The sequence below is a fragment of the Nuphar pumila genome, chromosome 3, assembly GCF_984573655.1.
Source record: "Nuphar pumila chromosome 3, dmNupPumi1.hap1.1, whole genome shotgun sequence".
Classification (NCBI taxonomy): Eukaryota; Viridiplantae; Streptophyta; class Magnoliopsida; order Nymphaeales; family Nymphaeaceae; genus Nuphar; species Nuphar pumila.
Window position 1 is genome coordinate 32,733,050 of NC_143251.1, and position 16,871 is coordinate 32,749,920.

The 16,871-nt window shown below is 38.9% G+C and overlaps 1 protein-coding gene across 1 annotated transcript; it reads left to right on the forward strand.

Annotated features, from left to right (window-relative positions):
- The first annotated feature begins 1,541 nt into the window (after nucleotides 1–1,541).
- On the forward strand, nucleotides 1,542–15,390 carry LOC149842516 (5'-adenylylsulfate reductase-like 5). The gene is made up of 4 exons (XM_089999247.1): nucleotides 1,542–1,852; nucleotides 14,282–14,466; nucleotides 14,565–14,689; nucleotides 14,787–15,390. The coding sequence occupies exons 1-4, from the start codon at nucleotides 1,646–1,648 to the stop codon at nucleotides 15,197–15,199; spliced, it is 930 nt and encodes a 309-aa protein (XP_089855373.1). The 5' UTR covers nucleotides 1,542–1,645; the 3' UTR covers nucleotides 15,200–15,390.
- The last annotated feature ends 1,481 nt before the right edge of the window (nucleotides 15,391–16,871 follow it).

The following is a 16,871-nucleotide window of genomic DNA, read 5'->3' on the forward strand; positions in this document are numbered from 1 at the left end:
GTGCTTTTGTCTCAGATTTTCAACAACTATAAAAACACAAGTTTTTGATGTTGGGTAAAAAATATATAGATATGAGAAAAAAGACTATTTTACTAAAAGCAATCAAATATTTGAAAAAAAAATCACATATATTTAAGAAGTCGGCATGTGCAAAGGGTATAAAGGACTTTTAAAAATTAGACATTTGTGATTTTGGACATAAAGAGAATAATGAAAATTATGCGACATTTCAAAAAATGCATCATTTTTGCCATACAATACAATCATTTTTCGTCTTTTAAATGTAAAATAAAATTATCAACATAGTAAGTAAGGATGTCAATAGGCCGGATTTGGATGAAAAAAGATAAAGCCGAATCGAATCCAACCCAATCAGATTTGGATTTGGCTTCAGAGTCAAATAAAAAAAAGGTAAAACCAAATATTGATACCTGTTATTTACACTTAATCATGTTCGGGTTTTAGTCAGATTCGGATTTTAATCTGATTTGGGTTGGGTTTCAATACAAAACTCAATACTGAACCCGAATCCAATTTCTAATCAGATCGGGATTTGGTTACTGAATCTGGCTAATCGGATTCACATTCAGGTTGGATGTCGAGTTACATCCGACCTGTTGACATCCGTGTAAGCATTTTTTTATTTGGCCATTGGATTTGGTTTAGAGTTTAGGTAGTTATATTTTCTTATGCACTTTTTTTTTTCCAAACAAGCATCATATGTATACTGAGTTTTATGTATTCATTGAATTTTTTTTTTGTCGTAATCAAAATTTCAAATCTCATTTAACTATCGCTTGGCCGTTGGACCATCCTAATATGGATAAAATCAGTTTGGATATAAATTAGGCTCGGGTTGGCAAGAGATTTGGTTATGAAAACTATTCTGGTACGCACCAGCCGGATCTTAATTATGGATACACAAGAACCTTCTCGTTTTTAAACGGGTTTACGCTTTTAGATCCAACCCGGACCATGGGTTTATTAAACTGGGTCGGGTCGTGTCTAATCAGTTCAGTTCTTTCATTGGTTTTATTTGAACTGGTTCAAGTAAACCCGAACCAGTTACACCCCTAAATTTGCCCCTAAGTGGTAGGGATCCCCTTCGCAAAATTTGGGACGGATCCAGAAGGACGAGGAAGTTCGGATCGGGTCAGATTCGTTGACAGCCTTGCTTCAAGAAGCAGAGATCCCAAACGCGTAAGACGTCGTCAGATTGGGTCGGGTCAGGGCTTCTCCTCCACTCTCCGCGTCACCCTTCCACTAAACCAAACGATGCAGGTCACGTGATAACCTTTATCACTATCTTTTCATCCCTTTGTAATAATGTATTAACACCGTTCATCATCGTCCTTCGCACGATCACTAATCCTGGAATGAATTTTTTTTACGGGGCCCATGGAGGCTGCTAGGTGGACGGTGGTGATGCTTCATCACCAGCGAATGGTGATAATGATATCATAACAAAGAAATGCGAAAGAGATAAAAAAAGAGGGTAAATTCGTAATCCGATAGGTAGATATAGATTATAGAGAGAGAATTTGAGAGAGAGAGGGTCGTCTGGTCTGCTTGTGGGTGCGGTGGGGCATCGAGAGTGCCCAGGGTTAAGGCTTTACGTGATATGACGCGGATGAGATGAGATGAGATGACGATGATGATGGGGAGTTTCTGCGAGTCCCGTCGTCGATCGGTGGCTGCCCTCTCCCTCCTGTGTTTTCTGCTCGTCTCCTTCTTGGGAAGATCGCCGGCGTCCGCAGGGGCGGATCCTAACGTTTGCCCCACGCAATCACTCGTCGACGCCGTCCTCTCTGCGCGCCGATGCACTCTTTCTTCCCTTGTTGCGTCATCGGAGGTACAGCCTTTGCTTTTCTTGTTGATTTTTCTGCATTTCGTTTGGGGTTTCCTTCTGTAAGTGGAGGAGGGCGCGATTTGTTTCTCATCGAGAGAATTCGGATATTCGCCTTTGCCACGGATTCTGTTCACGGCCCTTAGTGGCGTTGCAAGGATGATCTGGTCTCGATCCCTCACGGGAATTGAATTGAGTCGGAGATGGACTCGTGACGTCTTCTTTTCGCTTCCTTTGATCGAAAAAGATCACTCCCCCCCTGAGACTGAAAAAAAAAATGCTTCTTGGCGCTCTGAACAATGGTTTATCCACTATTTTGCTCGTTGCAATCTTTTGCAAGGGTAGAATTATATTCGTTGTTTCATTTTCCTTCACTTCTAAGTTTCATCTCGATTATTTTTATTTTTTATCTCTTTCTTTTTCTTTTTATGGATCATGATGCTGTTCATACAGAATAGTTATAAGGGGCTGCTTGTACTTTTGTTATCTAAAATATTACGTTTAGAAGGTTATTAGGACAATATAGACAATTTGGAGGCAGAACGTGTACTTAGTTATTTGTATTTCACGTGTGTTCAAGAGAACTTCTGGATGATTCTTATGTTTGGAAAAGGATAAAAAGAATCTTCCTTTGGATAGGATTTCTAATTTTCTTTTGGGGAGTGGAATGGTGGATTACATGGATTCTCAAGATTTTTCTGTGATTATTGGTGGATTCTAAGTTTTAAAGAAGAATTTCTTGTGGATTCTTTGTGGATTGATGTTATGAAGAACGTTTCTTCATTGGTCTTCCTCTCTTTGTTGAACTTAAATTAAGAAATTCATATAAGAGATGCTAGTTCTGGCACAACTCATTCTGTTAACGTTGGCACATCAGATCAATGGGTGATGTATGTGGATTCAATTCTTGAGGAAGGAAATTCTTCTTTGAGTAGCTTTGGTAGAATTATCTTTCAGGGTGCATAACTAGTGTCGTGACAAGCAGTGATCTTTGGCGAACGAGCAAGCTAACAGAAATGCTTTAGTTCTACAGCAAATGATAATTTAATGGACTTCTAGGTCTGAATTTTACTGTGATGCTTTTTGTGATCTAGATTGAATTTACTCAAAATGTAGGTCTTACATAAACTGTCTGCATCAGATCTTATTGGCAAGTTTCAACTGGTTACACCAATTGATGGAGGGACGTATTCATGATTGCTAATGAACATCATTTAATATGTTGGTAGTTTGTGACTCTCTCTGCTGGTCATGATCCAAGAACAATTATTGGTTGCTGATAAAAATTTTGAATGGGGCATAGGAGAATAAATAATTATTTATGTATTAACAAATGTAGGCGACACATTGGCAGCTTCTTCACTGCTATTGGGAGTCCAATGACACACACTTGGGGATTTCTTGTTGTTGTGATGCTGTATCCAATTCATTTCTGAATTAACCAGAACTGTTTATTAAATCATGCTAATGTGTCTTCCTGCATGGTGAAGCTTGTGTGTCAAGAAGGTGAACCTAAGCTTTTGGAGAAAGAACTAATTTTTGAAAAGTTTAAACATAATAAAATAAAAGATGTTATAAATTTTGAGAGAGTGCTTCTAACTCAGTGTTGTATCGTATTGTATGGTAAGATACAATATGATATGTATCATTGCGATTAGGAAAATCGAATACGATATCTCATGATACACCCACATATTGTACGGTACAACACAATACAGGGTGTATCGCACGATACACCCTTGGTGTATTAATAAAAGGCTGAAACCCTTATTTTATGACTTGGGTTTTAAAACCCCTCCTAGGGTCAGTTCTCTCATTTGTATAGCGTGTATTAGAGTGGAACACACACATCGTAAGAGGCTTGAGGGTGTTTTTGGGGGTTGATTCTTGCGCAATGGAGAGGGATTTTGCGGTTTTCTAGCATAAGATTGCATTTTCGCCCATTTTCACTCAAGAAAGTGTATTAAGGTAAAAAACTCCATTCTTTGTTTCATTTGTGTAAGATTGAAGTTGGAGGAGGGTAAGACTATTTTTTTTAATGTTTTTACAAGATATATCTTCATTTTTACCGTTTATCCCATTTTTTGTACCCATAGAGCTCAAAATTTAATCCTAGATGTGTTATTGAGTATAGTTTTACATCTTTATGATAATTAGATTTACTAATCCGTGCCCTGAGAGGTCAATAGAGTGTGGAGATCTTAGAGGATGCTTACCAAATGATCCCCTATTGAAATATTGACTTGGAGATGTGTTTGAAAAAAATAGTGAAGTGCAAGTTTTGTGATTTTATAATGCACAGAGGATTATATAGATTTAAATGTCGTATTATGGAACATAACCACTTCACCGTGCAATTATGTACCCATTATATTCCATCTAATATTCGTGATGAGCTTCTTACGGGTCATTATAAAAAATGATAAAAGGAAGACATTAATACATGCAACATTTATCAGAGAGAAATTGCCAAAGGTGGTCTTTGATTTAGAAAATGAAGATGACCCATCATCATCTTAATTTACTAATCATTGTAATCAATGAAAAAAATCATTTAGCTGAAGTCTGATACTGAAGATGACTTATATATATAGACATATGTTTCCTAACTCTAGCTTATATGCTTTTGTTCTTACCATAACATTCTGTAACTAAAAATTATAATTGTAACTTTTGTAATGTGTTATGAAAACTTTTTGGCTTTATCTTAACCGATTGTATTTATGGTGTTTAGTTTTTATTAATATCTTGACATCTCTCACATGCTATATCACAGGGATTCGGCTAGCAGGTTGCCGCACCCGCGTCGACGCGACTCGACGCAGGTGCGGGTGCGGCACCTGGTGCGGTCAACCCGACCTTGGGTGCGTTGACCGCACCCAGGGTCATTTCGGTCCATTTTTTTGGATTTTTTTTTTTTAAAATTTGCCCTATGAAATGGGCTGCAGAATTTTTTAAAAAATCTTGGGGGAACCCCCGGACCTCCCTTTCTATATATATATATATATATATATATATATTTATTTATTTATTTATTTTTTATATATTTTTGCCCCTGCCGCACCCCCGCACCCAAGGTTTTTGAAAGTGCCGCACCCTCGCACCCGCACCCATGTGACGTAGCTCACATGTTGATGAGCCACTATGATGATACTGTGAGATTTTTGTTGATCATAGAAGGCATGTGACTTTGAAATATAGGTTTTGTCATTTAGTGCTTCACGGGGGCTTGCACCGCATGAAGTAACATATTGCAACACTTGATGGAGCTCCACCATGTCCATTTGCAACAGATGTTGCACAAGCTAAGATGCATGTTGATATAGAAGAAATTAGAAATGTGAATAATAGAAGAAGGGAGTAAGTTGTACAAGCAATGACATATTTCCAAATAGTGGCTGCCCAACCAAATGATGAAGATGATGAATAGCCACAAGGCCCACAAAAATTTTTTAAAAATAAAAAATCTAAAAAAATCCAAAAAGAAACATAAAATGCAAGAACACAATAAATATAAGTAATAAGATTAACTAAACATAGATATGTCATTAAACATTCAACTAAACATATATGTCACAATAAACTAAATAGAGATTTTGCACAAAAGTTTTGGTACAAAAGATACAAAACAACATTTGGAGACAGACATTGGAAGCAAGAGGTTTTAAGTTGAGTAAGAGTAAGACAGAATACATGGAATGTCGATTTAGTAAGCAACGAAATAGAGATGGGAGTGTAGTGAAGCTTGGTGAGCAAGAAATACCGGTGGATGATTCTTTCAAATATTTGGGATCTATCATTCAAAAGTATGGAGAAATTGATGGAGATGTAAATCATAGGATAAAGGTTGGGTGGATGAAATGGAAGAGTGCAACTGGAGTGTTGTGCGATCGTAGAATGCCATTGCGGTTGAAGGGAAAGTTTTATAGGACGACTATTAGGCCCGCTTTACTATATGGTACGGAATGTTGGGCTGCCAAGAGACATCATATTCAAAAAATGAGTGTAGCTGAGATGCGTATGCTGAGATGGATGTGTGGAATAGCTGAGATGCGTATGCTGAGATGGATGTGTGGAAATACAATAAAAGATAAGATTCGGAACGAGGAGATACGTAAGAAGGTAGGCGTTGCACCCATTGAAAATAAGATGAGAGAGAATCGTTTACGGTGGTTTGGACATATTCGACGAAGGCCTAATGATGCTCCAGTTAGAAGGATGGAGAAATGGGAAAATATATTAGTTAAAAGAGGTCGGGGTAGGCCTAGGAAGACATGGATGGAGGTGATAGGAAAGGATATGAATGCTTTGAACCTCACCGAGGACATGGCATTGGATAGAAATGAATGGAGGAGAAGGATTCATGTGGAAGACCCAAAATGATTTTCTTTGTTGGTTCATATCGCCGACCCCAATTGTTTTGGGATGAAGGCGTAGTTGTTGTTGTTTGTTTGTATTATCAAACATCTCATGTTCTTCATCAGAGATGACATCTTCTTGTGGTTTTGCATCATCTTTATGCCATTACTTGTATTGTTTCATCTCAGCTTGTTCATCATATTTCTTATTTCTTGCATTATTCATATTTCTAATTCTTCTATATCAACATTCATTTTTGCTCATGAATCATTTGTAGCCAACGGACAGGGTAACCTTCCTTCACTAAAGCGTTGTGATACATTGCTTCATGGGGTGCAAACAGGTCAGATTCGCGTCGAATCCTGCTAGATTGAATCTGAAATGTAAACATTAGATCCAAATCCGGACCCGACTCAGATCGAGGAGGTTAGTTTGAATCCAAATTTGAAATACATGTGGTAATATTGGATTTGAAAAAAAAAACTAAACAAAATAAGCTATTTACATGTAAAAAATGGATTCGGGTATGATTTTGTTGGGATCAACTCCAAATCTGACTTAAAATGTTGATCTGAATCCAACCCAAATCTGAAAATAATTTGTTTAAACATATCTGAATCTACGTTCGGATTTTACTTAAAGGATCCATATTCGAAAAAAATGTCAAACTCAGATTGGATATTCGACGATATCTGATCTGTTTGCAGCCCGCACTAAATGACAAAACCTATATCTCAAAGTTACATGCCCTCTATGACAGGCAAAAATCTCATAGTATCGCTACATTGACTCATAAGAACGTGGGGGATGTTGAGCCATTAGTAAATCTAATTACTACAAATACAATTGGTTAAGACAAAACAACACTACATATAAAAGACAAAATGTTTTCATAACTTATTGCAAAAGTTTTTAGTTATAGACTATGTAACATAGACTCTTCTAACAGGGCACCACACCTGCGTCTCACCCGCACCCATGCGGGTGCGACACTTAGACATGACTTCCTTTTTGTCAAGTGAAGTCAACTACATTGAGGTCCATTTTTGTCCCAAAGTAGATCCAGTTAACCCTAATCAAGTCCAGTTTTATCTATATTATATATATAAATACATAAATGCACACACATATACCTAGTGTTAACTTTGAATTATTAAAAATTATATATATATATATATATCCTCCCCATGCCCCCACACCCAAGTTTTTTTAGTGCAGCATCGCCGCATCCGCACCCGTATTTGCATCTGCACCCGCACCCGCACCTATTAAGTTATAGAATATCATGCTATTAACAAAAATATACAAGCTAGAGTTCAGAAACATATGTATGTATATAAAAGTCATCTTAAGTATCAAACAACTCAATGATTTTCTCTGTTTATTGTAGTATTCAGTAGCATGAGATGATGGGTCATCTTTATCTTCTGAATTATGGATCACCTCTAGCAATTTTTCTTCGACAAATATTTCATATATTTGTGCATTTCTTTTATCATCTTCTATTAAACTAGTAGCAAAATCAACACGAATATTAGATGAAATATGATAGCTGCATAATTGCATGGTCGAGTTGTTATGCCCCACAACATAACACTTAAATCTATATAACTCTTTGTGCATTATAAAACCACAAAAGTTACAATTCACTACTTTCAAACACATTCCCAAGTCAATTGTTGTACAATATTTCATTGCGGGATCGTTTGGGAGGGTCCTCCAAGACCTCCACCCTCCATCAACCTTATAGTGAACTGATTAGTAATTATAATCACTATAAAGATGTAAACCTATGCTCAATAATACACCTAGGGTTAGATTTTGAGTTCTATGGATACAAAAATGAGATTAAGGGTAAAAATAAAAAAAATATATTATACAACAACATAAAAAAGAATGAGCTTACCCTCCTCCAACTTCAATCTTACACAAATGAAGCAAAAAATGAGGATGTTTACCTTAACACACTTTTGAGTGAAAAATGGGTGAAAATACACTCTTACGTGAAAAACCCACAAACGCGCTCTTCATTGTTCAAGAATCGACCCCCAAAAATGCTTCATAGGGTGTGTGGGTTGCTCTCTAATAGCCTCTACACAAATGAGGAAACCGGTTATAAGAAGGGTTTTAAAACCCAAATCTCAAAATAAAGGCTTTCAACCCTTTTTTTAATGCATTGAGGGTGTATTATGTGATATACCCTCTATCATGTTGTATTATACGATACACCTGATATGGATATAATACACACTTGTATTGTGATATAAATGTATGTCGTATCGATTATCACTATGATACGCATCATACCATATCATACAATACAATACAATAGTTGTTAGTCAAGGAAGCAGGAGCGGAAAGTGATTCGGGAAGCGTAAGTAGGAAGCGAGATACTTATAAAATTTTAGGAAGCGGGAAGCGCAAAATGACTTAGAAGCGAACCGAGAATCGTCTCGGAAGTGAAAAGAGAAGCAAACTAAAAACGATCTAGGAATTGAACCGAAAGTGAACCAGGATTCGAAGGGGAAATGAAGAGAGAAGCGACCTAGGATTCGAGTGGAAAGCAAATAAGAATAGAAAGGGAAGCAAAAATGTAATTATATTTTTTCTAATTTACCAAAATATAAGATTTATGTTATCATTAACAAAATAAAACACAAGTAGATAACATTAAAGTTGATCTATTAATCTCAAAACTGAATCATATATGCAAGCACAACCATTTAACAAATGCATCTTGTTGCAAGCATTTAATAAATAATACATCATACAAGGAGTAAGGACATCTTACAAGAAGCAAAAAAATTAAGAATGGTTCAATTCATTACAATATCACGGACAAGAAGCATATAGAATTTCATAAAGAAAGAGTGCAAAGCTTGTTGCACCAGACAATGAGCAAATACACTGAGCAACAAATATGCAAAAATCATCATAAAAGAGCTTTGATAGTGCTGAAAACAAACCATCATAGGGAGATAACTAGAGCACACCACGGTAAACAAATAAGATTTACGAAAAGTGGAAATGCTTGGTGAAGGATACAAACAACATTCAACACTCAAACACAATATCTAAGCATGATATTCAGTTATACAAATACAACAGTAACAACACTCAGAAACAACTTGCATTCATGAAGAGTGGTCCAAAAAAGGGGACAAACCGACAAAGAGAGAGGGAGAGGAGAGTCTGAGCGAGAGAGAGTCAGAGACAAAGAAAGAGTGAGAGGCGGAGAAAGCGAGAGACAAGGACAAAGACAAACAGAGGGAGAGAGTGGGAGACAGACAAAGCGAGAGAGAGAGAGAGAGACAAAGTGAGTGAGAAAGACATAGCGTGAGAGAGAGAGAGGGAGTGAGAGAGAGAGAGAGACAGAGACAACGAGAGAGAGCGAGAGAGTGAGACAGAGATAACAAGAGAGATTGAGAGAGAATGCGAGAGACGGAGAGATCAGGCGTATCTGAAGGTCCCGAACATACCCATGATCACCGGGGGGAGAGAGAGAGAAAGAGAGAGCCGAAAAGCGATCAACATTACTTAAAAGTGAAACTCAACAAAGCGTTGAGTCCCACAAGCACAAACACAACAACAAAACATGAAAACATCATTTACACAAAAAACAGAAAAAACCCGAACACAAAACAGAAAACTCATCAAGGACCACAAACATCTAGATGGGGATCGGTTGGTGGCAGAGGCAGGTCTTTGAGATATATGTGGAAGATAGCATACACATCAGTCAAGACCCTATGAGTCAAACGATTAAGGTTGAACAGGACATCTCGAAAAGTAGCATCATTTCTAGCCATCTATATGAACCACCACACTGTAAATAACCAAACTCTCTAAATAGTCCACTTCTTTTCGCATCTAATTATAGCAGGGCCGAGGATAAGATCTAACGCAAAGCAGCCCTCCCGCACAACAACTGATGGAGCCCTCCAAGTTTTAGAAAACAATTCTCGAAACACTTCACACGACCCAAAAAGATGTTGTGTAGTTTCTTCAGCCTGTCGACAAAGCACACACCAACTGGGAAACTGAAACCCCATCCTCTTGATATTGTTATGGGTTTGTATCCGGTCATGAAGAATCAACCAAGCCAATACCTTGGTCCTCGAAGATGGTCCCTTCGCCCATAAAGCATTTTTGGGGATCCAGCCCAGACCTAGAGGTAAAAGAGAACGGTAGACCTTGTGGACTTGGAAAACTCCCGCATTCGAGGCTTCCCATTTGAAGCCAAGATCTGTCTACCCCCACATCCATATCCCTATCAAGAAACAAACGCAATGCCCTAAACCACATTTTCCTCAAATGCGATGTGTATGGTCCACAAGCCCCCGACGAACAACAAGCGAATCGATTAGACCATACTTCAGCCGGAGGAAGTTTGCACATGCATCCTGTGAAGTATGAGTCAACCAACACTGCTTCACAGCTAATGCCACACTCCTTTTACGCAAAGCAAAAAATCCTAAGCCAGCCATAGTCCTTGGCATAAGAATGGAGTCCCATCACACCAAGTGCCTCTTATAAGGTTCATTTACACCATGCCACAAAAACCTTGACAGGACGCGCTTAAGTTGTTGCTCAACGTTGACAGGCATGACACAAACCGACATGAAAAATTCCGGAATTGCTGACAAAACATGCCTGATCAAAGTAATTCTGCCTGCAAGAGACAAATATCTGGCACGCCAAGACTGGAGCTTAATACACACCTTGTCAACAACCGGTGCCCATGATGTTTTAGAGGTTGGCTTGACTTGTAGGGGGAGCCCCAAGTACTTGATCGGCAACGGCCCTAAAGCGCAGTTGAAATTTTTTTCCACCGCGTTTTGGCTGGTCAAATGTCGAAACCCTATTCGGCTTTTCCTTTTATAGTTGCATAATGACCATTATACCCTTTAAACAAGGTATTTCACTACTAGTTTTACTTTTTTTGTAAAAAATATATTGTTAAGGGTATAATGGTCCATTACTAGGAAGCACTCTTCCCATTATTGAGAAGCTCGCTTCTTATTTAAGGAAAGCAAGCTTCCCCTAACATTTCAGAAGTGCGTTTCGGGGAAGAACGCTTCCCCATGTACATGGGCACTTCCTGTAACCCTGCTTACAACACTGGTTTTAGCTATTGTCATGTCAATAAGTGAATCTTGCTTGGCTTAATGGGTTTTTAACATGGCTAAAAATGTATGGCTATGTGGCATACTTTGTGGTAGCTTCAAACTAGGAGCTCAAGCTGTGTTCTATATGAGTGCAGACTCAGTGACTCCATAAGCTTCTTGTTCTTAACGATGTATGGGGTGCATGGCTGCTGGTTGAGTAAGTGTTTTAAGATATATCCAACCAAAAAAACATTCTAACAATACTAAATAAAAAAGTTAATGTAGTACTGGCTAGCGGCTTTTCCTTTGGTTGTTCTAATGATACAATCGTTTTTGTTTTTTCTAGGAGACATGATTTCGATCTAGTGATTTCTACATAATTGCCTGATTTTCTTGTATGGTGAAATTTTAGTTTATCATGGACTGAATAGTCTGTCTGAATATCAATGATTATAAATTGATAATTTAGGATATGTTTTTTGCTAAGTATGCTATAGAAATCAGATTTATAGGGTCTCATCCATGGAGCACTCAATAGACATTAGAAGTTCAATGGGGTTTGCTGGATAGTAACTCTATATATAATGTGATCACTTTGAGCGATACTAAGTACGCCTTTTTTGTAGAGGGCTATGTGACAGACACGTCAATGAACCTGTTGTACCTGTGTCAACACGGGTACGGGTATGGGTTCAGGTGCTGGACACGGTGCGAGTACGTGTTGGGTCGGGTCCAACCTTGATCTGACCCAACACAACCCAAATAACACCATTTTTTTTTGTTGTTTTGACTTGGGTCGAAGGGTGGGGCCATTTTGGTCAACACCTTGACCAAATAAACCCTACTCCTCATTCTTACTTGTTATTGAATTTTGAGTAAATTAATCTTCTTTGTTGTTAAATGTTAAATTAATTTATTGTTGTTGGAATTTGATTATTTGAAATTTGTATTTATCTGAAATATTTTGTAATATATATATATATATATATATATATATATAGAGAGAGAGAGAGAGAGAGAGAGAGTAGAGCATAGCTGCTTGAGCGCCTACTTAATCAAGTGGACCGTCCATCGCTCGCTTGATGGACGGTCACACCCAAAAACAAAAACAAACACAAAAACTCATCAAAAACGAGGTTTTCTGCTAAAATAGGCATTAGCGGTGCTTTTTTTAGCGCCACTAAAGGTCCCAGCGGAACTTGTCGGTGCTCAGGAAGTGCCGCTAAAGACTTAGGGATGGGCACCTCATCACAAAATTGAAATGATGCACACATCCTTTTGGACATTTAACGGCGCTTTTTGAGTGCCGCTAAAGCATTTTGGGCAGAGCATTTTTTACACTGGCCATCCATCAAGTGCGCGATGGACGGCCAGCTTGGTCAAGTAGGTGCTCAAGCACCTATTGATCAAGCACCTACTCTCTCTCTCTCTCTCTCTCTCTCTCTCTCTCTCTCTCTCTATATATATATATATATATATATATATATAGCCATGTCCCTGTACCCATATTTTTTGGAATTGCCGTGTTGTACCCTTTGTACCGGACTCATACCCATGTGACATTGGTAGGGGGTAACCTAACCTTAATGGGTATGTTGCAATGGGGAGCCCCCTTTTCTATCAATGAAAGATCTCCGTGTATGGCCACTTTTTTGGCAAGGCTTTTTTTCTCGACTAGCTACCATTTGGCACAATCATGATATAACAGTTTGGACAGTTTGACCCAGCTTGTTAAATAGTAATCGATATCTTTCACTTCAATGGTTTGACAGATTAGCTGGATTTAAAACAGTATTAGGAATGTCCATTGGAAGTAGGTAATATTTTTATCTAGCAATCAATCATCTCTGGTTGACCACTTTTTGTTTATTTGTGGACTTTAAAAGTTTTGTTTTATATTATCAGCGATCATGCATCCTTTCATACAATAATCATAATCTAATTGAGAGAATTATGTTGTCCTTTCTTAAAAAATTTCAAGAAATTGAAAGAGAATCAAGCTATTACTTGAGATGTATGTTATCTATAGTGTTTGTAAGCAATTATGGGGGCATAGTCACCAATTTTGTATTTTGAAAATGTCATGATGTAAACATTGTTTTTGCAACATAGCGATATTTTCAAAATATCTTGATAGCATAAATATCGCAATAATATCCTGATATTTTAAAGAACTTATTTTTATATATTGTAAGTATATTTCCTTCTTGCTCATATATATTGTTATCTTTGCTCATTTGGTTGACCTCAGCCAAGTAATTATAGCAAACTGTTGCACCTTTATGTTTTAATACATTTTTTTTAGTACAGTTTTTATTGGTGTTTTATGAACTTGCCCCTACGCTTTTCTGGGAACTCATATCAGAAAAGTGATACTGCAATCAATTGATGCTGCAAAATGTTATGCTTTTCTGATACTTGGGCTGCTGCATGGTGGTATGCGCTACTTGCTTGTGTTATGGTGTTTTCACATTTTTGATAGCATAATTTTATTTGTCATGTTTGATACAATTCAGCTGTTGATGTTTCCTGGTGGCTACTCTTGCTTTATTTGTGATCTATGGTCTAAGAATTTCTCTTAAATCTTGTGGCTACATATGTTCTTAGCATTCAGGATTGCCACCTTATTATTTTGTTGAGAGTTGACCGGGGGTATCCATATCAGTGACTTTTCTTGGCAAATTGCATAGAAATCATAACTACACAAGCTTCATGTTCACTTCTTATAGAGTAATATTTTCTTTTTTTAATACCTGAATCTCTGGAAAGAGATAAATAATGTGCATGTGTGCATGCAAACACAGAAACAGCTGACACACCCAGGCAAACATGGGATTGTGGAGGCAATAGCTGCTTCGGTCTACTGAGACAATGTTAAAACTATGTCTGATATTGCTACATCTAGCTGTTGTCCATGCTTCTTGCTACTGTAATTTGCAAATTAAAGCTGATTTTGTTTATGTTAAAGGTGGATGGGAATTCACTTGATGAGCTTCTCACCTTTAAGTTCATGGGGGATGCATACACATCTGTACTCTTTTATGCAACATGGTGCCCATTCTCACTCAAAGCAAGGGCTGCATTTGATGTTCTTAGTTCCATGTTTCCCAACATCAGACATTTCGCGGTCGAAGAATCATCTGCCCTGCCAAGGTTCATCATCTATAATTTTCCCCTTCTCACTTGCTGCTGCTTTTTCTCAAAATTTCTGTGATTGTTTTCACTTACGTTCATTACCATAAAATTTACAGAGTTTTTTCAAGGTATGGAGTTCATAGTTTGCCTGCATTTCTGATAGTAAACCAAACAACTCAGGCGCATTATCACGGTCCAAAAGATATTGACTCCCTTCTGAGTTTTTACAAGAAAATTACAGGTGATTATTCTCGAATTTAAATCACCACAGACAACAATTATTCGTTCATGCTGTTAAAAATTGGGTATCAATTGCTTATAAGCCTCCTCTGCTTCAGGAACTGAAGCTGAAGTTCACCCTCAGCCGAACTTTGTGGAAGAAGGAACCATTGGAGCATGGGATGGATCCCTGAGGGAAACACTGATGAGGGAACGTTACCTTCTTCTCTCAGTTTTGTTTGTGTGTTTCCAAGCTTTTGTCCGTATATTCCCAGAGATATTTTATCGGCTGAAAACTTTTTTGATTGTGTACGGTCGACGCAGTTTTGGGGGCATCTTTGGGAACAGAAGCCCCTTGCTGGAAGAGGCAGCTCATGTGCTGAACATGAAAAGGTTGTGGAGCAAGTTAAGGCTGTCTAAGATGGGGAAGTTTCACAAAGGGGCAAGAAATGCAAGGGTTTGGGCATCGTCCTTGGCTTCAGTGTCATTGGGCGAATCATCTTCTTCTACTGCAAGAACAGAGACGTTATGAACACATGCTGCTGATTCAGTGCTCCACATATTAGAACTTTGAAGGTATCTGAGCTGAGGTCAGCCGGTGTTTTTTGCTTTTTCACTTGGTATCTTTGGTTCTTATGCAGAGTGGAGACTTTGTAAATTTTAGATGTTTGTATATTATTCGATTGAAGCAAGCCATTGTAATTGTGGTGGATTTCTAGGTGCTCTCTCTCTCTCTCTCTCTCTCTCTCTCTCTCTCTCTCTCTCTCTCTCTCTCTCTTTCTCTCTCTTTCTCTCTCGGAAGCAGTTGGTATCAACATATGGATGTAGTCCAAGGATCATATAATATAATTAATATGAAATCATTGTCTGTCACGGGCCTATTTCCTTCAATGGGCCAGTGCGGCGCGACGGTCCTTCCTCACCGCCGCAAGCTTACTCGTCAACTCGCTTGCCGATCGCAGAAGCTTGAAATCAGAGAGCAAGAGAGAATACTGGGAGAGAAATTGCAATCACAAGAAGCAATCACAACGAGGGTGAACAAAAGAAAGCTCAACGCATTTACTTCATTCACAATTTTGCCTGCAGGCTATTACAGTTCAAGTATACGGGCTGTCCCTTCGGGGTATTGATTCACCTGAACCGGGCAGCTTACATCAGACTTAACAAAAATAAAACAGACTCTAAGCGCAACTGTACACTGTAAGTCGCAAGGGAACATGCTCCCCCTTCAAATCATGCGCCGTCCTCGGCGCCATCTGTTTCGTGGTAAGCCCTGACTTCAGCCGGGTAGCGACTGTTTATTCGAAATGCAGGCTCCCACGTTGGTTCTGTTGTTTCCTCCCACTGCACCAAGTATTTCTTCGCTTGTCCCAAGTAGTTGACCTTGTGGCGAAGGATCTGACTGAGATGCTTCTCGGCCCGTTGTGCTGTCGGGGCCCTCTGTATGATGGGAGCGCGTTGTGGCACACTGCGTTTCGGGTCTCCATCATCTGGATAAAACTGCTTGAGGTTGCACACGTGGAACATCGGGTGCACCTTGAAGTCTGGGGGCAACTCCAGCTTGTATGTCAGCTTGCCCACCTTCTTTGTGATTGTGAAGGGTCCCTCATACTTTCTGAGTAGTCCGCGGTGCCGCCCGCGGAAGATGCCTGTGCGACCAGGATATAACTTCACCAACACTTGGTCCCCAACTTGGAACCCTGCGGGCCGACGGTGTTTGTCCGCCCACTTCTTCATTCTCTTTGTCGCTTTGTGTAAGAATGCCTTCGCCAACTCATTTTGCTCGTGTCAGTCGCGAAAAAACTGATAGGCGAATGATGGCCTTCCATTTTCTTGTGTGGCAAGAGTGTGCGGGGTCAGTGGTTGCTGCCCCGTGGCTATCTCGAACGGACTGTGGCTTGAAGATTCGCTCTTCTACAAATTATAACAAAATTGTGCAACATCAAGGAGCTTCACCCAATTTTTCTGATTGGCGCTAACAAAGTGCATAAGGTACTGCTCCAGTATCCCGTTGATACGCTCTGTCTGCTCATCTGTCTGCGGATGGAAGCTTATTGAAAACAGCAACTCAGAGCCAAGTAGCCGAAATACTTCACGTCAGAACTTGCCCGTGAAGCGAGCATCGCGATCACTCACAATGCTTTTTGGTATGCCCCAGTGCTTCACCACATGCTTTACGAACAACTCTGCAGTCTTCTCTGCAG

What these genes read in the sequence shown, in the direction of transcription:
- LOC149842516 (XM_089999247.1), top strand. Translation starts at nt 1,646, where the DNA reads ATGACGATGATGATGGGGAGTTTCTGCGAGTCCCGTCGTCGATCGGTG. An exon ending in CCCTTGTTGCGTCATCGGAG is followed by an intron (nt 1,853 to 14,281) that starts GTACAGCCTTTG and finishes TTTATGTTAAAG; the next exon opens with GTGGATGGGAATTCACTTGA. An exon ending in GAATCATCTGCCCTGCCAAG is followed by an intron (nt 14,467 to 14,564) that starts GTTCATCATCTA and finishes TAAAATTTACAG; the next exon opens with AGTTTTTTCAAGGTATGGAG.